General features: G+C 44.5%; 1 protein-coding gene across 1 annotated transcript; it reads right to left on the minus strand.

Moving 5' to 3' along the window:
• Positions 1-2,053: 2,053 nt before the first annotated feature.
• LOC149081210 (zinc metalloproteinase nas-39-like) lies at positions 2,054-23,989 on the minus strand. Its single transcript, XM_089238032.1, has 3 exons — positions 23,593-23,989; positions 12,820-13,212; positions 2,054-11,829 (listed from the first exon to the last, which is right to left on the minus strand). The coding sequence occupies exons 1-3, from the start codon at positions 23,906-23,908 to the stop codon at positions 11,492-11,494; spliced, it is 1,047 nt and encodes a 348-aa protein (XP_089094158.1). The 5' UTR covers positions 23,909-23,989; the 3' UTR covers positions 2,054-11,491.
• Positions 23,990-25,918: the final 1,929 nt, after the last annotated feature.

The raw sequence follows: 25,918 nt of genomic DNA on the forward strand, positions 1-25,918 counted from the left end.
GTACTAATAATTCATATCTCTATTAGTTCCAGAAATATTCAACTCCATCGGCGGTTTCTTTTTTTTTTTTTTTGCTGCTATTTCAGTTTCCTCCTCAATATTTTTTCTACAACGCTCAGATTTTGAACTTGCATGTCCCGCCACTGAAGGCAGTGTGGTATTTACGGGGTGGGGAGGCTTAGAGGACTATAGCTCAGGGCAGCAAGTTCAGAGGGATCAAGAAAATTAGTAGAATGGGAGAAGGGAGTTGTGAAATTTGTATAACCTGCACATACATTACATTTGTGTAACTCTGCCTCAGACAGCAAGTGATTAGGTCAGTGAATGACCAAAAGAGTAACCTAGAGCAGTGTTTCTTAACCTTTTTCAGCTCATGGCAGCCGTATGGATCACATTTTTTCTCGTGCCCCCCCCCGTCCTATCTAGGGCTTCCCCCCTCCCCACTCTCATCCAAGAGTGAGATACTTTCTATTTTTTATTATGAAATGAAATTTTAATAAATCGGGTCAATCTCTAGAATCCTGGCTAGGCACGGATTCAAATGATGGATTATCATCTCTCCTAGGAGTCAAATTATATGGTAAAAAAGGATCTGTATAAAACACGAGACGATCCAACGAACATGCACGATAAATCAACCCTCCCAACACATCAACTGTTGCTCTGGTGGCCCTCCATACTTAGCTGGTACTATGATTTTCACATGCAAGCTGTTACTTAACAGCTAGAAAATCATAGTACCAAACCCCATATAATGCAGTCCCCCTCCCTCCATTATAGACAAGAAGACTCGGGTCATGCCCACATAGACCCAAGGGTTAAGATGCCCCTGGTTCTATAATATGGACGGATCTGATTAATTCTGAAAATAGTAATATTTTTCAACCATGTTTCACTTTTAAAGCTTTTCTCTTCACAGCTCTCTATGACTGTGAAGAGAAACTTTACAGCTTCACAGCTCACTTGACTAGGAAATCAGAAGAAAGGTGATCCACGACAGGTGGTGAAGCTCCCTTTACCACCTGTCGCGGATCACCTTTCTTCTGATTTCCTCCCGTTGCCCCCTAGAATATCCCAGGATCGCAAGGGGGCCATATGGCGCCAGGTTGAGAACCACTGACCTAGAGAATTTGCAAGCGCGTGAGTGAGCAAAAGAGTTTCTTAGAGTGATAGTAAGCATGTGAATGACCAAACGAGTGACCCACAGAGCGAAATGCCAGTTCAGTGAGTGGCCTAGAGTCAACCGTCTTAAGCACATCCTGGGCCCTCGCGCAAAATGATTTTTCTGAGGGCTCTTGGGAGGGGCGATCACCCCATCGCCTATTGTTTGAAGGCTCTTGGGGGGAGGCGATCGCCCCCATCGCCACTGCATATGAGTGAGTAATCATATGATGCGGCCGTATAAATGATGAAGTGAGTGACTGCATGAATGACTGAATGAGTAATTGTGTGAGTGACCTTATCAATGATTGAGTGAATGACTGAGTGAGTGACTATGAATGACCAAGTGAGAATCGTATGAGTGACTGTATCAATGATTAAATGAATGACTGCATAAATGAATGAGCGAGTGATCAAGTGAATGACTGAGTCAGTGAATAACCGTATGAGGGATTGAGTGAGTGGACCATTGAGTGACTATATGAATGACCAAGTGAGGTGGCGAGACACTGAGTGACTGTATGAGTTAATGGGTGAGTGAGAGATTGAATGAGCCAGTGACCATATGAGTGATCAAGTGAGTGATAGAGTAAGTAATTGACCTTATGAATAAGTGCCCAAGTGAGTAGTAAGTGCTTGAGTGAGTGACCATACGAGTGACTGTCTCACATGCTCACTCAATAAACTCCCCGTGCAGCCATATCACTTAACCGAGGAATTGTTTGTCTGTGGCATTTTCCTATCAATGAAATATGTCAATGAATTGCGCGGTCGTGAATTTCCCTTTCGGTGAATTTTGTGGCAGTGAATTATTGGTGATGAATTTTCCACACACCGTAGTATAAAAGCGTTTAGTACTTGTGAAATCTCAAAAACGACACAATGGCGGGAATTTTCTTCATAATATTTATTTCCATTCCATGATTTTGTTTGTAACCGAAGCCAAAAACCTGCTTTACACAAGACATTAATGGGGTACATGTTGTCATATCAACGAGTGGAAGTAGTTACTCCTTTTACATGACACAGAGATTTTTACACTTTTTCAAACCATGTTCATATAATTATATCTCGACAAGTATGTACAATACAATTTTCACGAACAAAGTAATATCTTACATTACAAGCGTAATTACAGCTGAACTGAACCGAACGAATCACTTTAGACCAGCTTCTTTATGAAAGACGACTGAGCAGGTTTCCCTCTGTACCGTTTTCACCATCTGTTTACCTGACTTTACTTGTTTCGAACAGCCATCATTTTCATTAGGGGGGATGGCTCAGCACCTCCTAGAGATAGAAGGCCCCCCCACTCAGACTGTGACGTCAGTAAGTAGTCCATTTTTCCTCAGAATATTCAAGGGAAAAAAATTCCCTCAACATCGTTGTGAGGAAAAGAAATGATCGGGCTCAGAATTGGCGATTTCTATGCCCCGCCTCCAATCACTACGCGGTATTTTTGAGCCAATCAGCAAGATTCTACGCCAAAATAAGAAGAAACGAAATAGGATGCTGTGTTTAAAAATGTGGCAAACTTGCTAGGTAGTCTGAATGGCGTTTATGGCAAACAGTGCAGAGGCCTTCTATCTCTAGGAGGTGCTGGATGGCTGCTCGACCAAACAGAAACTGAATATAGTTCCAATCTTCACACATTCCAGGTGGCGTCGAAGCCAGGGGTGCACTGTAGGGTCTAAAGAAATTTTGCCTCCGACGAGTCATTTCAGTCAGTCCCGACATTTTGCCCCTGGCACATTTCATCATTCCCTGGTACATTTTGCCTGCCCTAACCATGTGAGAAATTAAGTGAGTAGGTGAGGGAATATGCATGAATGACTCTTGTGACCATATGAATGACTAAGTGAGTAGGTCAGTGACTATGAGTGAACAAATGAATGAGTGAAAGACCATATAGCCATTCGCTTGACCAGTCATATGGTTACTCCATCAGTCATACGGTTATTCACTTCATAATTCATGTGGTCGCTCATCCACTTACATGGTCATCGACGCATTCACTCACCAATCACTTGTCACTCATACAGTCACTCATCTACTCACACGGTCAGGCCACGCGTAATGTCGGGGGGGGGGGACGAAACTGAGGCGAAATTTCTTCATCCCACAGTGTGTGAATGGCACAGCCATTCAAGCCTACATCATTTAAAATTCATGCGGAATATGAACGCGCAAAGTTCCGAATCCGGAAGAAAGATGGCAGTACTTTTACGCACAGAACAAGCATTCCTCTGGAACAAACTTTACGCTAGGTACACCACACACATTCTGACATGCACCAATCCTCAGAAGTGCTTCAGAGGAAATTTTATGAGTTGCATGCTTGGTTAGTAGGGCAGGCACGGATTCTCATATGAAGGGCAATCGCCTTTTCTGAGAGCCGGGTAACGTGGGAAAAATTGGTCTGTTCTGAAAAACACGGGCAGGATAATCTTACGAAAATACACAATTAGTCTCCACTCTGAACACATTGCCCCGAATCCGTGCCTGGTGCAGTAGATGGCGCTGAAGCATCGCAGAATTGATTCAGAAATCGAGATCTCGAACATAAAGCTTCGGGATGAGCACCCACAGGTCTAAAACCACTTCGGACATCACTGGTAAATATAGTGTATATATAAAAAAAAAGTAATACGTGCCTGAATCAAAAAATACAGTAAAACCTCTCTTTCGCAAACACAGACAGGACAAAAAAATTCTTCTGTAAAAGGGGGGGGGGGTGACCAATTAATCAGGGGGTTTAAAATGCATACATTTATTATACAAGGGGAAATTATTATTCAGCAGTAAAAGAGGGGCGTCCGTTAAGAAGGGGTTTTATTGTATTACATCGATGCAAATACAGTAAGGCCGCTGCATCCGTGGATAATTGTGTTCCAGACCCGTAATTGGCCTAAATTGTAGGCACGAGCAGAGGCGAATTTGACGGAGGGCCACGCCGGACGCGCGTCCGGGGCCCCCGACTTCTGAAGGGCCCGAAAACCCCAAACTTTACACTTTTTTCATAATTCAAGGGGGCGCAGTATTTTCATTTGCGCCCGGGGCCTCAACCAACTTTAATGCGCCACTGGGCTCGAGTGCACAAAATTCTGCTCTATTCGAGGATTTTATCTAGGCCCACATAAATAAAAATATGAAATATATATAAAATCGTATTTAAATAAGACGTTAAATTGAACATTTTATTGAACAAAAGTAGGATCAAATGAATTGAATTCACAATTTGTGCCTATTTGACAAGGTTTCATTTTGGCGATATAATCATACGTGTTAAACCCATTGGCCCACGAATCAAATGGTGTTCAGTTTTAAAATTTTTATTAAACAATATTGAATGTAAAATCATTCAAAGTCATGAAACATTGATTCAATTGTTTCCCCGTGACTGTTTGTCAAACCAAGCAAGTGTGTGGGCTACGAAAGATCACCAAATCCCTCATGTGGCCTGCGACAAGTCACCAAATCAGTTGAGTGGCCTGGGCCAAGTTACTAAAACGAGTCATCAAATCAGTTAAGTAGCCTGGGACAAGTTACTAAATAAACTGAATGTCCTTCGACAAGTCGATAAATCATTTTGAGTTGCCTTCGACAAGTTGGGCCACAACTGGGGAGGCGGGGGTGTCCGGTGTCTCGGGTGCCGGACCAGAGGGGGTGCGCGCAAATTTCTTCCTTTAACTTCTTGAACATTACAAAGTGGCGCCAAAATTTGTGCTTGCCCCGGCTGAAGCATCTAGTTGCGGGCCCTGCTTCATCAAGTTAAAAAATCATTTGAGTGACGTGTGACAAGTTACTAAATTAATTGGTGGCCTTTGACAAGTCACTAAATCATTTAGGTGGCCTACGACAAGTCACTAAATCATTTAGGTGGTCTACGACAAGTCACTAAATCATTTAGGTGGCCTACGACAAGTCACTAAATCATTTAGGTGGCCTACGACAAGTTACTAAATCATTTGAAAGGCCTGCAGGAGGTTTAAAATCATCCAAGTTGCCAAACACTCCGTAAAGATTGAGAATCGCATGCTTGAACCATGCGCACGTGCTTGATTTTCTGAACCACGAGTGACTGAAACTGCAGATGCAGCAGCCGTACTGTATATAACCACAATATAACCACAATATATTATATTTCTATTCTTGCAGCATGTCTCGTATCATAATATACATATATTAACTGATGTATAAATTCGTGTAAAATTCAGTAATGTAAAACATTACTGATAATTTAAACATTACTGATAATTTAAACATTACTGATAATTTAAACATTACTGATTTTACATTACATCAGTAAATGTAAAATTTCCTGTGGTTTTTTGTTTTTTTTCTTGGAAAGCCCAATTATAATTTCCATGTAAAGATTTCAAATTGATAACGATATAAAATCTATGTTATGTTTAAAATACGAGGCAAACAATCATCAATAACGCACTAAATATTCAACGAAAATAGAGCAAAAACACACATAACCGTCAGCCATTATACGTATATACAAGGGCGAGATGATTTATTTTCATTTGTTTCCTTCCAATTGGAAGACCTGGTTAATTTCTTATAGAACCCTACACATAACCTTCACTCTTTCCGGCCCCCTCCCTCCCCCACCAAGAATAGTAAAAGGTTTTGGAATCAGTAGGAAAGTTCTTTCCTCTTTAGGGGAGAAAATATGTATGTAATCATCGCATTGGTTGTGTTTTGAGTTTTACGAAATTCATAAGAAAAATATCCAAAATGTTTTTAAAGGATATTTTTCCTTCGGTCTTATGGGAGGAAAACTTTGATCACTAAAAACGTCTTAATGGGTGGGTCTAGGGTTATACAGCCCCCCCCCCCCACGCCCTCCTCCCTCAAATTATCAGAGTTTTATTTTTTTTTTAAAGTAATTTGTTTTGATAAATTATACATTTATTTCACTTTATTCTGAATTTTGTTTTGATTCCGAAATTATTTTATTCAGTTAATTGCGAATTTTGATCATTTTTCTGAAATTTTTTTCAATTGCTTCAGTTTCCATTAATTTTGAAATTATTTCAGAATCTGAAATCGTACGGATTAATTCTGAGTTCCGATGAGAGAGAGAGAGAATTCTCGAATTATTTAAATTTTGATTAATTCTGAAATTATTTCTTTCAATTGGACGGCTTTTATATAGAAGGAACCAAGCGCCATTAATTCAAAACTGAGGAGAAAGCTATTTGGGGGTCATTCAAGTATTACGTCAGCATCGAGGGGGGGGGTTCCGATTTGCTGACTTTTGATGACAAGGGGGAGAGGGGGGGTTTGAAGGTTGCTTACGTCATCAACCACCCCTTTTTGGAGATATGAAAGATATTCTAAGCAGCTGACGAAATTTTGCTGGGGGGGGGGGCAGTGTTTTGCTGACTTTTGCTGACAGGGGGTCAAAAATGGCTGAAACTCTGCTTACGTAATACTTGAATGGCCCCTTTGAAATTATCTTCAATTTTAAAAATAATAACTCTTTTTTTGAAAAAAAGCATTACGATGATTTTAGGTACAGGGTGGGCAGAAAGTCCTTAGAAATTTTAAAAATTCAAAAAAACCGGAAAAATAACCGAAATAACAAACGGTTCGCAGGGTTAGCATCGCTAGGTCACGGTTTTTTAAGACAGGAAAAAAGAAAAACTAAAAAAAATAGCCTATAGGTGGCGCTGGTAGGAGCGACTTCGGTGGAAATATACAAATGAGACGGTTATAAGAAAAAATTGCGCTCCTCATCCACAACCAGTTCACCGTTGTAAACCGTGTATGTGAACAAGGAATGCTGAGTACGAAAGATAAAGCTTTGTTGGTGAATGCAATGTGTGATGGTGGTGGTCATGTGCAACACATATTGCTATAATAAACGATTTAAATACAAATACAAAAACAATGCCACAACAGGCAAAATGCCCAACGAGGTGGCTGATAAAAAGATGCCCATAAAAGATGCCAGTTGGAGGCATTTTGTTCGTTATTTGCGTATCTTTTCTTTGACTTGTGTACGTCAGCGCCACCTATCGGCTTTTTTTTATAGTTTTTTTCCCCCTGTCAAAAAAATTCCCGTGACCTAACGATGCTAACCCTGCAAACCATTTTTTATTTCGATAATTTTTCCGGTTTTTATTCATTTTTGAAGTTTCTACGGACTTTTTTGCCCACACTGTACATATCAAACGGTTTTACTGTTACACATACGATTAATATTCCCCTCCTCTCATAGCTTCATCATAGAAAAAGGCTGTTGATTTCTCTTTAGATGATTTCAAATTAATATTTATCTCAAAAAAACCAAGTAAAGTTAAAGTGGAGGTATTATGATGGACTTAGGACCTGGAGGCATTGTGGTACTAGATCGGTGTTTCTCAACAGCCGGGCCCTGATATCATTCATACAGATGATTAGCCGTTTCATTTTTCATCAGTCGTTTCCCGTTGGTCGTGTGTTTGACCGGGCCTTCAACTCACAAAAATGAATCCTTCACGAGGGCTGGTGTACTACTATCTAGTACAAATGGTTGAGAACCAGTTGTACTAGATAATACCTCCATGATTCACAGGCGTCGCATAAACCAGTGATTTAAGGTGACCCAGATATGGTGAGTAAGTCAGATATGGTGAGCGAACCCCCCACGAACGCATTCAGCGATCAACTGACATCCACCTTTCGTCTCCTCTGGACTCGGTGCCTGAATGCGTTTTTCGCGACTTTCACCCTCTCGACGTGGTTTGCGACACCATGTTCCGTTGCAGTTTCTGTTCCTCTTGATGCCTACTAACAACCCTCTGAGTTTGTCGGTGGTCCATTAACAGAACACCCTGCATAAAAGCCATCCAATTAGTTCTTGAATTATAGGTTTTCCTTCAATCTTTTCTTAATTTGGATCAATTCTGAACATATTTCTTTCATTTTATTCGGAGGTTTATTTAAGTCTGAAACTATTTCTTTCAATTCTTAATTTGGATTGATTCTGAAATAATTTCTTTTGCTTCACAATTTGGATTAATTCTGAAATTGTTCTGTAATACTTTTTTACACTACATGTTCACTTTAGTGGAGCCTCATGAAAGATCTCAGCCTAGAATCCCCCCTCCCCCTTGGGATATAGGATTTGGGAGCATGGGCAACAATCCCCTCCCCTCCATAGGTGAGATATATGGGGGGGGGGGTGTTGCCCATGAGTGCGGCCCCCAAAGCACAAGACCCGTCTGCTCTTCCCTCGTTTCGGCCCTTGTTTTATTCTGTGTGGATGACTATTGTTTACGTGCACCTACTCGTTGATCATCGCATGGACAGGTGTGGCAGGATCGAGAATGGACGCGAGTGAGTGTACATAGATGTGCCCATTTTGCATTCCATGTAAAATAATAATTAAGGTCACTCGATCGAGTCAAAACGTAGGATTGCAGCTGACCTTTTGCTCAAATTAATTTTTCGTGAACTGTAGGACCTACAGCCAAGTTTGAGGCCGATCCCATGCAAAGGAAACTTTAACACCCTCTCTGACCCTGCAAGCACAAACGAGAAGGGGGCGGGGGAGTTAACTTGTTATCGCTGTTTGATATTCTTTTTTTAAACCTCAGAGTTCAGCCCTAACTTTAGGGCAGGCGCGAATCCAAAACGATGCGTAGGGGGTGGGGGCGACTCATTGGATAGACTCGTTGAATCGTATTGTATTTTACGGGACAAAAAATTTTTCGCCGTTATTATTCTACGCCTCTGGATCCGCACCTGAGCGAAGGCAGACATCTTTAGAGGCGAATTAAGCGGGGGGGGGGGCAGCTTTCGTCGTCAACTAACGAATGAAGCGGAAGCAAACATGTCTTCAGCCGCGAATGGAGCGGAGGTAAAAGCCTGTTCAGATGCAAGACAGAATGGGGCGGAAGGCAGGCATCTTCATCTGCTGACGAAGCCGAGGCAAACACATATTTAGCTGCGAAAACAATCGGAGGCAGGTAGGTATCCAGGGTGATGTGCCTGATTTATTGTGTAGGTTCGCTGGATTGTCCCGTCCATATTTAACGGGACACAAATTTCCCCCATATTATTCTGCTCTTGGGAGGGGCGATCGCCGACCTCGGGATCCGCGCCTGCTTCAAGGATTATATATGGTTGTTTTATCGTCGAAATGTGGGCTGAACTCTCTAGGGTTGAAAAAGAATATTCACAGAGCGAAAAAAAAAAACCTTACGTTTTTTTGTTAATACTGAGTGTGAAAGGGATATGCACAGAACAATCAGAAATGCACAGATTTCTGGTCTTCCAATCCAGTGTCTGCACTCATAATGGAGAGAAGAGGTACTGGTTCCAAGAATTTCGATTAGGAAGAAAAAATGCATAGGGGGTGGAGGAAGAGATGTCCGCACAGAGTAAAAGAGGAGGAGGAGGATAGAGAAAATGATCGGAAAGCCTTCTGCAATGTAAGGATGTGATGATGATGATCATGATGATTATCCCTCCGCGAAAGAGGGAAAGAAAAAAAGGGAGAAACGGAGCAATCAGCAGGTCGAGGTGAAAACAAACAGGTTTGTTCAATCGCGCACCTCGTCGAGTGGTCTCTCTCTTTCGCTCCTCGAGTGTGTGCGGTGTAGAACAAAACAATACAATTGTTTTCGTCACTAGTATCTATTATGCACTCCCATATCTCTTAGTCGCCTCACTATGTGCACGGCCTTAGTTTTTTTCGCCCGGGACTTTTGGACCATCTTTTCTTCTCGTGGCACCCTTGTCTTGTCCAAGACTACCCCCCCCCCGAACCTTATTTAGGAGCAGAAGATGATTCATAGTTTGGCCTCCCTCTTCATGTTCTAGTCTGATTTTTTAACTCCATGTTCTTCAAATTCACCGTCCATCCGAACCGGGCAACTGAACCATGGGCTATACAACCTGCTTAGTCCCCTCCTCTCATCCCTGCAGGTACGCCATCTGTCTAGGCAGAGGAAGATTTTTTTCCGCCTGCAAGCTACACAAATTTTGCCGACACACCTTCTCCCATTCCAGTCTAATTTTCTTGACCACGCATTCATCAAATTTGTCGCCTGTGCTCGCTTAGCTCTCCGACCCTGTAAATACACCTTGGTCTCCAAGTCACTGTTTTGGTCGTTTTCATGCTTGAACACTTTCTTAGTCACTTCTTTGGTCACCCTTTTTGGTCATTCACTGACCTGATCTCTCGCTCTTTAGATCACTCCTATGCTTACACACTTACAAGGTCAATCCCATGCTCACACACTGTCTAGGTCACTCTTTTGGTCTTTCACTCTCTCCGTGTGATCTGGTTCTTCATACTCCAAATCACCTATTTTGGTTTTCACATTATTACACTGTTTTGATCACTCATATGCTTGCACACGCTCGAGGTCACTCGTTTGGTCACTCACTCATCTAGCCTAGCCCCCCGCTCTCTAGGCGGAGGCATATTTATAGTCTTGCCGCACTTTCTCACATTCCAGTAGTTTTCTTTATCACATATTCCTCCAATTTGCTATCCCTTCAAACTTGCCGACCTAGGCTATAGACCTCTAAGCCCCCCTCCTGTAAGAACGAAATCCTTTCAATATGTTGAACTGATTTTTGAATACGGATCTCCGGACCCCTGGGATAGAGTTCAGTGAGCTTCCTCTTCTTATGGAGGTTCTATGCAAGGCCGTCCAATAATACCAGATTTTTTTTCTCTCTCATCATGTAGGCCTTCTATGAATGTGCGGCCTCCTGTGCAGTGCGCGGATCGGCCCACGATGGCTCTAGTTTTAAGGCCAGTTCTGCTGAATTCCGGAAATAGTCATACTTTCTCATACCATATTTCACTTAAAAGCGCTATTTTATTTCTCGACACCCAACCAAATTTATTAATAACATCTCTCTGTGGCGCAGGGCCGTCTCAAAATTATCATGCCCCCCCCCCCCTTTCGAAGAACCTGTATCCGCTTATGCTTTTACTTTATTCTCAGCTGAAGATGGTTGCCTTCGCTCAGGAGCGGATGCCACTCCCAAAAGCCGAATAATACGGGAAAATTTGTCTGTCCCGCAAAATACGGGACGCTCAAACGAACTTACGGAATCCGCCCCTCCCATCACATCGTGCTGGATCCGCGCCTGCTCTGTATGGTCGCAAAATGATTGATGTTAACATGGAGCATCGTAGGGACGGCTGCATTCCTTTTTCATTTTCGATAAAATTACTTTAAAATTAGAGAGAATGTATCTGAGCTTTTTGATCGACTTCATGCGTCGGTGAAAAATGCATGCTCCCCCCCACCCCTAATTAATTACTTAATGACGTATTTATATATACAATCAGCAACGACGACCGTTTCCCTCACACGATAACACTGGAATTCGAAGAAGACGACGGAAGAACAGTCGTCGAAATGGTCGGGGTGGTGGACGATGATGATGATGGCCATGCCGTTTCATTGGCCGTGGTCGCTGTCTGAGCCAGGACCTGAGATGGCATCGTGAAGGAGGAGGAGGAGGAGGAGGAATGAGCATCGGCAATCGGCGGCGAGTTTTGTCTTTGTTCAGCTGGACGATGATAATTGGCTTCTTCGGCGACGCAGTCGACCTGGTGAGCGTCCAGCTCGAATCCGTTCCTCGTGGCGAAATGATCGCTCTGGAATTCCAGCACCATCGTGTCGTTGGCGAAATCCACCTCGACTGGCGAAAAGAAGGAAAAAATACAAAGAATGTGAAAATGAGAAATAATAATTGCAACAATCCGCGTATTTCATTATAGCGCGACAACTGTCATTACTATAATCATAAACACTTGGTGGTTTGAAGCTGTCAGCAGTTACGGCCACTGCTTGGAAATCGTACCCAACACCTCCTCTGTAGCAGGGCCATATAACATCTAGCCCTGCTCTGTAGGAGGTGCTGGATAGCTTCGCACATTGAGGGCATTCGATCAATGCACTCATGCAATACAGTGGTGGTCGACTGAAGTTCCTTGAAAGCTGAAGATGCCTCCCTCCACTTCATTAGCAGCTGAAGATGCCTACCTCTGCTCCACTCGCAGCAGAAGATATTTGCCTCCGCTTCATTTGCTGAAGATGTCTTCCTCAGCTTCTTTCGACCTGAAGATGTCCGCATCCGCTATATTCGCAGCTGAAGATGTCCGCATCCGCTATATTCGCAGCTGAAGATACCTGCTGCCGCTCACCACTGCATTCGCAACTGAAGACGTCTTCCTCGGCTTCTTTCAAGCTGAAGATGTTTGAATCCACTCCCTCGGCAGCAGAAGATGACTACCTTCTCTTCATTCGAAGCTGAAGATGCCTACCTTCGCTTCATTCGAAGCTGAAGATTTCTGTCTCCATTTCATTCGAAGCTGAAGATCTGTGTCTCCATTTCATTCGAAGCTGAAGATCTCTGCCTCCATTCCATTCGCAGTTAAAAATCTTTGCTGGATGGGATTGATCGTTTTCGCAGTCCGATTTCATCAAGATGTCCACACGACCGCGCAGCTGTCGCAAAAGTCGAGGGTAACGGTGTCTTATTTTGTTTCCCCCCATAAAATTTGCCGTCTTCTCAAGAGTGTCTTCTCGCAGCTACAAGCCACCTGGTATTTTTGATTATAAGTTCCCCATCGAAATACAAATTATTGTTCCCGAAAAGTCGCCAAAACTCTTTGCTACGTATACGTACCGATCCGTCCTTCGTTGAGGGTGCCGCAGAGTCGCCTGCCGTCGCTCAACTTCAGGTAGTCGGAATCGCAGTGCTCGTCCTCCTCCAGTTCGAAGTGCTTGACCGTCAGCGAGAGTCGGCAGATCGTAGGGCCCGATCTGTGAACTATGAACGCGCAGGTCTGTCCGTTGTCGTAAGGTAGAGGGTAGTTGGGACTCCTTATCTGGAAATCGGTGTCTTCGTGGACGACGTCGCACGAAGGCCTCGGACACTCCTGTTGCACGACCGTCACCATGTAGCCCAGTCGGACGCCCCTCGTGCCGTTGCCCGAATGGAAATTCATCACGACTTCCGATTTGTTCGTCCTGTCCGCCTTCGCGTTCTCTTCGACAACTTTCTTGAACGACAACGTCCCTAGTGAGGGGAAAAGAAACGAAAATATTATTTTTTTTTATACGAGTATAAATCAGCTGACCATATTTTCTCGAGAAAATTTCGGGACGTCACTAATTGTCAAAGTTTATGCAAAGTCGCCAATTGTCAACAAAAAAGAACACGCACAAAGTCACTAATAGAAACAAAAAAAAATTACACAAAGCAGAGGTCACGGTCACCAATTTCCAACAAAAATAGGGCACAAAATAGTAAATATTCACCAAAATATTGGACAAAGTTGTTGTCACAAAATAAAGGTTGCACAAATGTGCCAATTGTCATCCAAAGATTATACAAAATCACTAGTTGTCATTTAGCCCTTTTATGATCGCGAACCTAATATTGCGTCCAAACCGTGGGTGGAAATACGGGGTGGGGGGAGTGCCCCCCAGCGTCAAACGTAAAGCCGACTGATCTAATATATTTGCGTATATACATATCAACATCATCGTACCCGTCCCCGAGACTTTCAAGTTTATCTGCGCCTATGGTCCAAACGCCAGTGGAATAAATTCAAGCGAATTCTTGTGTTTTCTTTCCTCTCTATCTCTCTCTCTCTTCACCTCACGAATCTTTATAGTAACCCTATCAACTGAAGAGAGAGTTGCTTTTTTCCCCTCCTTTCTTTTTATACGCCTGTGTTAATGCGTTTTTCTCCTCACATACGATGTATCTTTCTACTGTATGCACATGTAGTGCACGGTTCACACTGCATCGCTTGCCGTATTGTGCCAGTGTGAACCCTGCCAAAACGAGGGAAAAAAAGAATACGTGAGGTGAGGGTAATAAGAAGAAGTGGGAAAAAAACTATCTACCTTATGTGTATTATACTTTTTCCTCTTTTATATACAGTCGAATCCGGGTATAACGAACGCCAAGAGACCGGAGGAATCACTTCGTTGAAACGAAATTTCGTTATAAAGGAATTCCAGGCAACCTAGCATTGTTCCTATGTAAACTTACTTGGGGGATTAGAAAAGTATTCGTTAAAACGAGATTTTCACTATAACGGTATTCGTTAAAACGGGATGCGACTATATATATATATATATATATATATATATATATATATATATATTATTATTATTTTTTTTTTTTTTTCCTTTCCCCTTTCCAAAATTTGGGGAATAACAGCAGAGAAAACGCTCTTTTTTCCCTCGTTTATGCTGTCCCAAGTCAGGTCGTTGGTCTGTCCAGGATTTGGGGAGTGCATGGTGAGGGAAATAACTATCGAAAAACCCAGAAAATTCCTCCGACATTTCGTCTCCCCACTTTCCGCCCCAGACGGGTCCAAGTGAGTGCGTGAGTGACCAAGTGAGTGGGTGACCGTATGAGAGGTCAAATGAGTGGGTAAGTGACAGTGAATGGGTGAGTGACAGTATGAGTAACCAAGTGAGTGGGTGAGTGACAGTATGAGAGGTCAGTGCACGAGTGGCATGGTGGTAAGATGCTCGTCTACCATCGTGAAGGTTGTTGTCATGGTCCCGGGTTCGAACCCAAGGGAGGCTATCGATAAGATATTTTCCCTAACGAACTCGAGGCGAGCGCCGATAAACAGCGCCTTCACTTCCAACCCATCTCACTAATGGTAGTAAATTGCAATATAGCGATATGGCCGTGTTTGGTGAAGTAGTATGTGAGGTCAAGTGAGTGGATGAGTTTAAAATGAAGGCCATTAATTTTTGCTTTAAAGTTCAGGATGGTGTAAATTACGGTAAAATACGAGATTTTGTGTGTGTGTTCGGGGAAATACTGGTCATATGGCCTGACAAAAAGAAGTACAGTTTAATAAGTTCAGCAACGTGATGTATTGTTAGATTGAAGCGTCCAATAGAGGGGGATATTTATGGTTTCCCCCCGCCTCAAACCTCTTCGAAGTTGCCGTTCTGGGGAGAAGCCCACTTGGCTCCTGCTCCTTGTAAGTACGCTTCCGTCTCTCTCTAGGTCACTCACACGCTTGTACACTTTCTTGGTCAATCTTTTGGTCACTCATTGACCGGGTCTTACACTCCCTAGATTGATCTTTTGGTCATTCACAAGCCTGCACGCTGTTTTGGTCATTCACGTGCTTGAGCACACTCTAGGTCAGTGGTTCTCAACCTTTTTAAACCCGCGGCCCGGTTTCATTCATTTTTATGAGTCGAAGGCCCGGTCAAACACACGACCACACACAAACACACTCTTTTGGTCACTCACATGCTTGCACACTATTTTGGTTTCCTCATGTGCTTGCAAACTTTCTAGGTCACTCTTACTTACTTATTTACTAACCGAAACGGCGACCCAGTCCATATTCCGAAGAATTTCTAACCGATAGGTCACCGCCGGGGTAAAAAAGAGTATGACAGGGGCAGGAAGAGTCAAGAAGGTGTGAAAAATCAAAGTATCGTATCGAAAAATACACGCGTACAGTTAAAAGCAAGGGCTGCTGGGAAAAAATTTAAATTGCTTACAAAATTGGGTATGCATTAAATAGGTCACTCTCATGCTTGCAAACTCTCTAGGTCACTCTCATGCTTGCAAACTCTCTAGGTCACTCTCATGCTTGCAAACTCTCTAGGTCACTCTCATGCTTGCAAACTCTCTAGGTCACTCTCATGCTTGCAAACTCTCTAGGTCACTCTCATGCTTGCAAACTCTCTAGGTCACTCTCATGCTTGCAAACTCTCTAGGTCACTCTCATGCTTGCAAACTCTCTAGGTCACTCTCATGCTTGCAAACTCTCTAGGTCACTCTCATGCTTGCAAACTCTCTAGGTCACTCGTTCGACTAGTTGCTGACAGACCTAGTAACTAGCTCGTTGGACCTAGGCGAGGCGGCCTGTGGATGGTACAAATTTCGCCACTGTGTTTTCCCTCATTCCACTAATTTTTTCTAAAAACCAATCATTACATAATTTTTTTCGTCCATTCGAACTTGCTGACCTAGGTTATACAGGGGAAGGGGGAGGGGGACCTAGCAAGCTAAGCCCCTTCCCCCCACCGTAAATACACCACTGGCGTCCACACTTTAAACGCCATCTTATCACTATTCTCACTTGAGGATATCTCTAGGGGTTTCTTTCCATTTCGAAAGAAATTTGAGGTGACGTTTGAACAGGTGCTACGGCAGCACGAAATGGCCATCATACGTTACACGGGGTTTTTTTTCCCTCCTCCTCATACAGAAGAAAGAGAAATGTGAGATAGAGAGAAGAAGCGTACATATTTACTCAACGATATCACGTTTCCAGAGACAGACAACATATCTCCCTGCTTCTTCATTCTCAGGTGCGATCGGAGATTCTGTGAAAATGCCTTTCCTTTATATTATCGTGCATTATCTTCCCAGAAAGAAGCTGGGGTTTGGTTTCTTTTTTTTTGGAGACTACAAACCTGAGATTTGAGTGATCGTCAGCCCACATCAGAGCTCAAACAAAAGCCTAAAGCTGAGGTAAGCTTTTTTTTCCCCCAACGCAAGGAAAACGTTTCGGGGTCTCCGGAAAAAAGTCGTATTTGTTGGTGTAGCTCCAGGTAGAATGACTATCCTATAGTGCTAGGGTGTCTAACTTCTCGCCGTTCAAGGGCCAACATGATGGTCAGCTGCGGCCAGGGCCGGTGCTAGAGGCATGAGGCGACGAGGCAGCCGCCTAGGGTGGCATGATTACGGGGGCGGCATCTTTTTTGTGACAAATTTATTATGACGGTATTTTCACTCCCGTGAATTTTTGTGAATCGAAATAATTTTGAAGGGAAAAATTACTGATTGTGACACCAAAACGCATACTTGCCCCTTGTGATAGAGTCTATTCTTGATTCTGGTGCGACGGCCCCAAGCCCTGAAAGTTTATTCGTCATCATTGCTGTCAAGGTATGTCTCAACGGGATGCAGAGTAGAGCTACGCGTGCTGTTGTTGGCACGCAAGGCGTGAGCTGTGAAGAAAGGCTGGCATTAGAGGAACACGGGATATGATCGAGGTGTTTTAAATTTTCAACGGGATGGATAGGATGGACCACGAGTTTTTAATACACCCGTCACTCAACTGCTTCAACAAGGGGACACTAGTGTCGTTTAGTAAAATTTGAATTTGAATATCTCAGCGAATAGGAACAGCACTTGGGAACATGGAATGTTTTTGTTGGTCTCAGGTGCGTAGCAGGAGGACAGAGAACGACGCTCTATCTATCGCTAGATGTACGTAGTAGAAGGACCACGAAAACCACGCTCTATCTATTGCGAGATGTATGTAGCAGATGGACCGCGAGAACTACGCTCTATCTATCGCGAGATATGCGTAACAGATGGACCACGAGAACAACGCTCTATCTATCGCGAGATGTACGTAGCAGAAGGACCACGAGAACCACGCTCTATTGCGGGATTATTAAGCGATTTATTGGTTAGCAAAATGATCGCGTCATGAAAAACCCCGTAAAGTGAAATCGCGTAAAACGAAGAATACCCATAACAACAATAAACGGGACAACGAAATTTCACATAAGTGAAGGACCGGAATCCGTATCAAAATGGAGATCGATCGGAAGCGCTTCTCGTCAACTGAAAAGAGTGGTGGGCGAGGAGAGGTAGAGAATCCGAATAGATGATAATACGAACTTCGAAAGTAGTTATGGGGCGGAGTGTCAATAGAGAGGAGCGTGAGAGCGCGTGAAATAGCGCTTAGCGACTCGACTGGAAGTAGTTAGACTTGCGCTAGCAAAGTGCGCACTGAGCTACAAGCCCATCACTTCTAAGTGTTTGGTAATGCCGGCCACCTCCACAAACAAGAACGAAAGTGGCGCTCCTGCCCGCAAACGAGAACGAAAGTAGTTGCAACGCATACGAACATAAGTGACTGTGCATACTCGTACATAAGCGGCTATCTAAGCCCTTCAAAGCAGAACGAAAGTGCAAACAAGAACGAAAGCGGCTTTCCAACTTTCCAAGCCCTTCCAAAGCAGAACGAAAGCGACTGTCCAAGCCCTTCAAGGCAGAACGAAAGTGCAAACAAAAACGAAAGCGGCTTTCCAAGCCCTTCCAAGCAGAACGAAAGTGCAAACAAGAACGAAACCAAGCCTTCAAGGCAGAACGAAAGTGCAAACAAGAACGAAACCAAGCCTTCAAGGCAGAACGAAAATGCAAACAAGAACGAAAGCGGCTGTCCAAGCTCATCCAAGCAGAACGAAAGTGCAAACAAGAACGAAAGCGGCTTTCCAAGCCCTTCCAAAGCAGAACGAAAGCGGCTGTCCGAGCACTTCAAGGCAGAACGAAAGTGCAAACAAGAACGAAAGCGGCTTTCCAAGCCCTTCCGAAGCAGAACGAAAATGCAAAAAAGAACGAAAGCGGCTGTCCAAGCTCTTCCAAGCAGAACGAAAGTGCAAACAAGAACGAAAGCGGCTGTCCGAGCCCTTCAAGGAAGAACGAAAGCGGCTTTCCAAGCCCTTCCAAAGCAAAACGAAAGCGGCTGTCCGAGCCCTTCCAAAGCAGAACGAAAGTGCAAACAAGAACGAAAGTGGCTTTCCAAGCTCTTCCAAAGCAGAACGAAAGCGGCTGTCCGAGCCCTTCAAGGCAGAACGAAAGTGCAAACAAGAACGAAAGCGGCTGCAAGCTCTTCAATCTAGAAAGCAATAGTGAAACGAAGGTTGTTCCACTCGTGTTTTAACTCGTTGGTTACCGTGTGGCTCTATTACTCGCATAAAATTTGATCGAAAGTTTAGTAATTTTTTTTTGGGGAACCACTGCTGTACAGTAATACAAACGATTGTGTGTGAGCAGTTCTTTTACCCCAATGAGAGCAAGGAAAATGGCCCCCCTTTTTTTGGTATTGTTTCAATTTGTGCTTCGACATGGGCATACGCCCTTTCATTTCATTTCTTTCACCGACTAAGATGAAATCGTCGCCCACTGATCAAGTCGCCTCCCAACAACATCAGCAGTATTTTTTTTTTATAGGACGAGCGACGCTGGACGCCCACGTGAAATGCTGCTGCTCGGGCCCAAGGTCAACGTGGGGGTCGGTCCAGCCGAGGCGACAAAAATAACTCGCGAACTCTGGAAAGAACCGAATCCGATTCATCATTTTGTCGACAAGAGACCGTGAGAGGGTTCCCAGAGTATGATCCAAGCAAGAAAATCAAAGAATTTCTATTCAGAGTCAGACTTGAGCATTTTATAGCCCCCCCCCCCCCAATGAAATATCATGATCGCCTCAAGAGCAGATGCGTATTTACGAGGAGGACGGGGAGGGGGCAATTTCGGAGGGGCGGAAAATTTGAGTAATGAGTAGAAAAGAAAATATTATTAGAATGAGGGAAAACGTACTAAAAAGTTTTATATCCCACAAGCGGAGTGGTCAGTGACGGACTCACATTGAGGACCCGGGTTCGAATCCCTCGCCACAGTGGTGGTGGGCTGAAGTTGGTTTTCCGAGGTTCCCAACTTTAAGGCACGGCTGCGTGCCGATCTCCACGTTAAACAATCTTGCATTTCCAGTACAACTCAATCGGCAGTAATCAATTGCCCATGGGGTGATTGAACGGAGTTGTGCTCGGTTTGAAAGAAAGCCCACAAGAGAGCGGTAAAATCACAAATCTGCCTCGGCCTAGAAAGCGAAACACTAGGTCAGTGAATGACCAAACGAGTGAACTACACCGTTTTGCAAGCACGTGGGTGAACAAGAGAGTATGCAAGCCTGTGAGGAATCATAACAGCGAGCAATAGAGCAAAGAACCTGTTAGTGAGGGGCCAAAAAAGTGACCCAGGTCCGTAACTAGGCTGACGCAAGAGGGGCACCACTCCGGGCCCGAGCCGAATGGGGGAACCCACAATTTTTTTCCCATTTGGCATAATTACCCTTTCAAGTCTTCCCCGGAGCCCCCGAGAAGTCACGTTAAGATCCTGGAGTGACCAAGAGAGTGTCTGAGCCTGAGCGTGAGAATGACCTGGAGATCAAGGAACCTGGTCAATGAATGGCCAAAATTGTGTAAGCACGTGAATGACCAAAAGAGTGACCTAGAGCGTTTCTGAGCGTGGGAGTGACCCGGAGATCAAGGGGGCAGATCAGTGAGTGACCGAAAGAGTGGCTAAGAAAATGTGTAAGCCTGTGAGGAACTAATAGAGTGACCTTTAAAAGGGATACAATGTAAGCGAGCGACCAAAAGAGCGGCCTTTGACTTAGAGAACGGAGGATTAGACTAGTGAGTGAGTAATCAAAAGAGTGACCTAGAGAGCAAGGCTATGTCAGTGAGCGGCCAAAATAGTGACTCAGGGAGTTTGAGAGCATGGCAAGGGGACTAGGTCAGTGACCTAAAGAGTCAGAAAGCATGTAAAATGACCAAAAAGTGTGAGCATGTGAGTGACCATAAGAGTGACCTAAAGACCGAGGTGTATTTACACGGGCGCGGGCCAAGAGGGTTTATGATGCAAGGCTGCAAATTTAATTCATTAAAATTGGACTTTTTGTATAGCCCATAGACGGCAAAACCATAAATACGCTTCTGCTCAAGAGGGTGGCTGACAGGGCTCTAGCCTTCGGACCGAGGTTTCTTAACGATACATTTACCAGAAAATGAATGCAAGGAGCTCGCTAAAAGTCTTTTCTCGGAGCACGTGTGGATACAAAGAGTGATTGTCGTCCCCGAGAGCCTCTCTGGTGTTGGGAGCATAGATGCCGGAACCTTAGGGTTGAGGTTATTTGAGCCCGCCCGCCCAAATAAATTTCGTGAGCTTTTTCTTCCCCGCCCCAATAATTAATGAATACAATGCAACACAACTTTCCGCCTCTTGCGTATGGGCATAAGTCCCGTATTATTCGAGTCCCCTGTACGGGACGCATAGCGATTTTCAGGCCTTCCCTCCCCGGGATAATTGTTCAGTCCCATCAAAACACGGTCGTATATACACGTATGGTGACTGTAGGACAGGGGTTCTTAACCTCTTGGGTTGCATGGACCATTTGTGCCAGTAATAATATGAATGCTACGGACCCCTTTATATATTCCGCATAACACGAAATTGATTATTTCTTCATACAACCTCGCGGACTCCCAGAAGCATCTCTAGCGGGCCTCCAGTGAGTTTGTGAACTCTTGTTTGAGATCCACTGCTGTATAACCTTTACTATCAAAAGCATAACTCCATCAATCCCATGCTTACGGCCGCATGCTGTCCGCGAGGGGATTTCATGTTGCCCGCGATTTTAGGTAAACTTAAAGTGTATTAAATTAATTTTCTTATCAAGTCATCATTTTCCACAGCATATCTGATTAACAGACTATTTACATTCATTGTCTAGTGACGATAGTGATTAGCTATGATCTCATCACACGGCCTTTTCGGACACTCGAATCGCTCTCAAAGTTTGTTATGGGCATTTTTTGCCCCATTTCTTTCGGCCACTTTCTTTGGGCACGTTGCCCTTTCGTGGCTTCTGCGTATGTAGCTGAATGCGTATTTGGTGATCCGCTCACAGTGACCCTAAGCGGATGCCGACTCACAATGACGCCTCGTAATTATAACCGACTAGGCTGCGCAGACCCCTAATAATTCTAAGCAGCAAAAATGTGTCATATGGGATGGTCGGGTTCATATTGTGCCGTTGAACAAGAGGGTCACGATGATTTTTTTTGTGTCGCAAACAGCCGTCATCTCTAAAATGTCGACCTCGCCGGTCGGTGGCATGGCATGGCGGCCGGCGATGTGCGTCTGTGCACCTGCCCATGTCCCCCCCCCCGTATTTATGTATTTGATGGGTTTTTTTTTGTACAGTAAATGGTCAATTTCCATGTCAATTGTTGACGGTTCTCTCGTTTTCCAGCATGGCAAACTGCTTATATCCCGCAAGGGACAGAGAGAGAGGGGGGGGGCATGCTTGGTGATGGTGGTGTACAGTAAATGGGGGGATTGTGAGAGGAATCCTGCTGCTGGTTGGCTTGTGGCTGTCTGGCCTGGTGCGGGCGTTTTGCTGTTGTTGGATTTTCCACCGTGGCCCACGTCTCCTGAGACCAAAGCTACATTAAGAGACCTTTCAAGCGGCTTTGCCTGAAACGAACCAGCTTATATCCCCTAGGGGGACCAGAGCGTTGGTCTGGAGGTGGCACTCCAGATAGAAGCAGAGATTGACACTTTTTCCTCCAACCAAAGTACCGATATTTCTGCTCCGAGAAGGTAACTCAAGTAATAACAATACATGCATCACAAATCTGGTTCCGTGTAACCTCGTGGATATACAGAAGCTCAAGGTAATGGTGCGTGTCAGGCCCGTTCCCAGAAATTTCGTTCGAAGGGGGAACAAAGTGATGGAACAATAGATTTGACCCTCTCCCCCACAAACAATTAATGAATGCACAGTGTGTTCCACTCCTCCCTCTTGCATAAGGGCTCGAGTCCCGTATATACGGGACAAATGGTAACTTTCATCCCCTCAATGTTTTCTTCATTTTGGCGCCTGTGCTCTCTAGGTTACACTTTCGGTCACTGACTGACCTGGTTCTCCGCTCTCTAGGTCACTCACATGCTTGCACTCTGTTAGGCTTGCAAGTGCAACCCCTAGTGTACATCTCTCCGAACTTGCCGTACTGCAGGTCACTTAAATGATCTGTAAACGTGCCGCAGATCACTTAAATGATCTGGAAGTGAGCCGGGGGCACTCAAGTCATGTGGAAATGCTTAATGTCAAACTGGTCCAGTCCGGTCTTGCCGGCGACCTGTGTATACGGCAAGGTGTAGTGTATACTACCTGTGTATACTACCTTCAGTCGAGTGACGGCCACTTCATTGGATTGAAAACGTGTCGCGGGCCACTTAAGTGATCTGTAAATGTGCATATGTTCACTTGAATGGTTTGAAAATATCTCGCTGGTCATTTGAATGATTTTTAATGTGCCAAGGGTCATTTAAGCCATTTAGAAATGTTCCGAGGGTCACTTAAGCCATTTAGAAATGTTCCGAGGGTCACTTAAGCCATTTAGAAATGTGGCGTGGGCCGCTTGAACGATCTCTAACTGTGCCGGAGGTAACTTAAGTGATGTGGAACTGCACCGCGGTCCCCTTAAGTGCTTTAGAACTGTGCGACACGTCACATAAGTGAACTGTAGATGCGCTACGGGGTCACTTGAGTGATGTGGAACTGCACCATGACCGTCGATTAACCTTTTTCAAGTGTTCTGGAACTGTGCCGCGAGTCACTCAAGTGATCTTGAAATGTGTCGCTTAGTTCGTTTTTTACAAAATTAGGTTTGAGATCGCGGGCCACATCAGGTGAGTCCATTTGGCTTGCGGACCATGGATTGAGCATGTATGGGTACACAGTAATGAATATTCTTGGCAATCCGGTTCTAGTCTAGGGTGGGGAGGGGGGGGAAGGCAAAAAGAAGACGGACTTACTAGAGAATCCGACAGGTTTGGCCCCGCACAGCTTCTCGCCGGTGTCTTCGAACAGCAGGAAATCCCCGGAGCATCCGGGAGAATATTCCACGTCCAGGACATTGAACAGGAAAGTGACGGAGCACATCGAATCGGACCTCCTACGGATGGTGTAACGACAGTCCACGTCCGGACCGTACGGTTCCGGGAACCGTACGCTCTTGATGACGGTCAGTGCCCGGCCCGTGGTCAGTTCGCAGTTGTTCTTCTTCGATGGTTCCGATCCCTGACACAGGGACTGAAGGATGAACAAGAGAAACGTAATCCCGAACGCCATCTTGCATCTTTTTTTTTTTTTGTTCCTTTTTTTACCTTCTACGATATCCCGGGCATCCCTCGAATCCCTACGCCACCCACCATCTCTGCAACAAGACCTCTGTCTCTACACGATCGATCGCTATTTGGTGCACATGCGCAAACGTGTTTGTTACATCCCCCCCCCCTTCCCCAACTCGGTTAATCGACGATTTATCATAACGTAGTTATAATGCTATTCAGCAATTGTTATTGTGATTATTCGGGGATACAAATTGATATGTTATTGGAATTATCAAATTATCTTTGCATATTTTTTTTTAGCATTATTTCTGACTTGGCAGCGTTGCTCTCAAAGGCAACATGAGTTTGGGGGCCGTTCAAGTATTGCGTAAGCAAAGTTTTAGCCATTTTTGACCCCCTTCCCCCCCCCCCTTGTCAGTAAAATTTCGTCATCAGCTCTGCCCCTCTGAATCCTAACTAATATTTTCATAAGGGGTGGTTGATTACGTAAGCATTATCCAAACCCCCCCCTCCTCCCTTGCCATCAAAAGTCAGCAAATCGGAAACCCCCCCATCGATGACGACGTAATACTTGAACGGCCCCTTGCGTAAGCAAATTTTTAGCCATTTTTGACCTCCCCATCAGCCAAACTCTGACCCCCCTGTCAGCAAAATTTCTTCATCAGCTCTGCCCCTCTGAATCCTAACGCATATTGGTGGGATCAGAGACGTACACGGGTGAAGGGGGGGGGGGGAGTGCATAGGGGACTAGTGCCCCCCCTCCTCCCACGATCAAAAATTTATTTTTTAGTAAAAAATATTTTTTTAATTGAAAAATTTCGGAAGAAAATACCTTTATATGTTGTTATAATCAATTTCTGTTAATTTCAATGTCATTGGAAGGCTATGACATTTATCTTTAATAAATTCATCGCGGCCCACCCTCTATATAAGCCATATAATAATGGTCCTTGGCCTGCGGACCAAATATGGCCCTGGGAGTTATCTGATGCGGCCTGCTCTCCTCAAACCTAATTTCGTAAAAATGAACTAAGAGGCGCATTTACAGATCGCACATTAAGTGACCCGTGGTACAGTTCCAGAGCATTTAAGCGGCCCGTGGCACATTTTCAAATCACTTTAATGACCCGGAACACTTCAGCGTGACACATTTAGAGATCCCTTGAGTGACATATGACGTAGTTTTAGAGCACTTAAGTGCCCCCCCCCCCGTCAGTGGGGTTCTACATCACTCAAGTTACCCGCGGTACATTCTCAGATTATTCAAGTGATCCGCGACATATAATTACAGATCACTTGAGTGATGCGTGGCACAGTTCCAGAGCATTTAAGCGGCCCGGACACATTTCCAAACCACTTGGATCCGCGAAACATTTAGAGATCACTAAAGTGGTTCTGTAGGGCACTTACCGATAGGGGGGAATGAATGTTACTTCTCAAGTGCCCACAAACTATCGAAAGGTTTTTCTCGTTTTTGGCGCACCGAGTACAAGATGCCATTAAAAATATTTCATATTTTCATTAAGGGTGGTTGTTGACCGCTGTGGTGGTCGAGTGGTTATAGTGACGGACTCGCGATGCGAGGATCCGGGTTCGAACCCCACAGTGGTGGTCGGCTGAAGTTGGTTTTCTGTGGTTCCCAACTTCAAGGCGCAAATGCCGATCTCCCCGTTAAAAAGTCTCGCCACAGAGAGCAACAGTCCTACAACGATAAATCATTCAATCATAACGCTTCACTCATAGTTAGAAAAACTGGTGGCAGATGGCAGCACTACACCATTGCCCCCCCCCCCATCGTCAAAGGTGGAGTCGACTGATCTAATGTATATATGAGCTGACATCATCATCATCATCGTGCCCCCCCCCAGCAATAATGACCTTGCCCCCTTCCCCCTGACTTCCAAGTCGATCTCCGCCTATGAACCAGTCTCTCAATGAATCTTGTATTGACAAGTGGAGAGGACATTTCTATATAAGATATTCATTATTTGGGATGTTGATTTTTTTT

This window comes from Pholcus phalangioides, unplaced genomic scaffold (assembly GCF_987345545.1).
Source record: "Pholcus phalangioides strain wild (caught in Gottingen) unplaced genomic scaffold, Ppha-v1.0 ptg000010l_1, whole genome shotgun sequence".
Lineage (NCBI taxonomy): Eukaryota > Metazoa > Arthropoda > Arachnida > Araneae > Pholcidae > Pholcus > Pholcus phalangioides.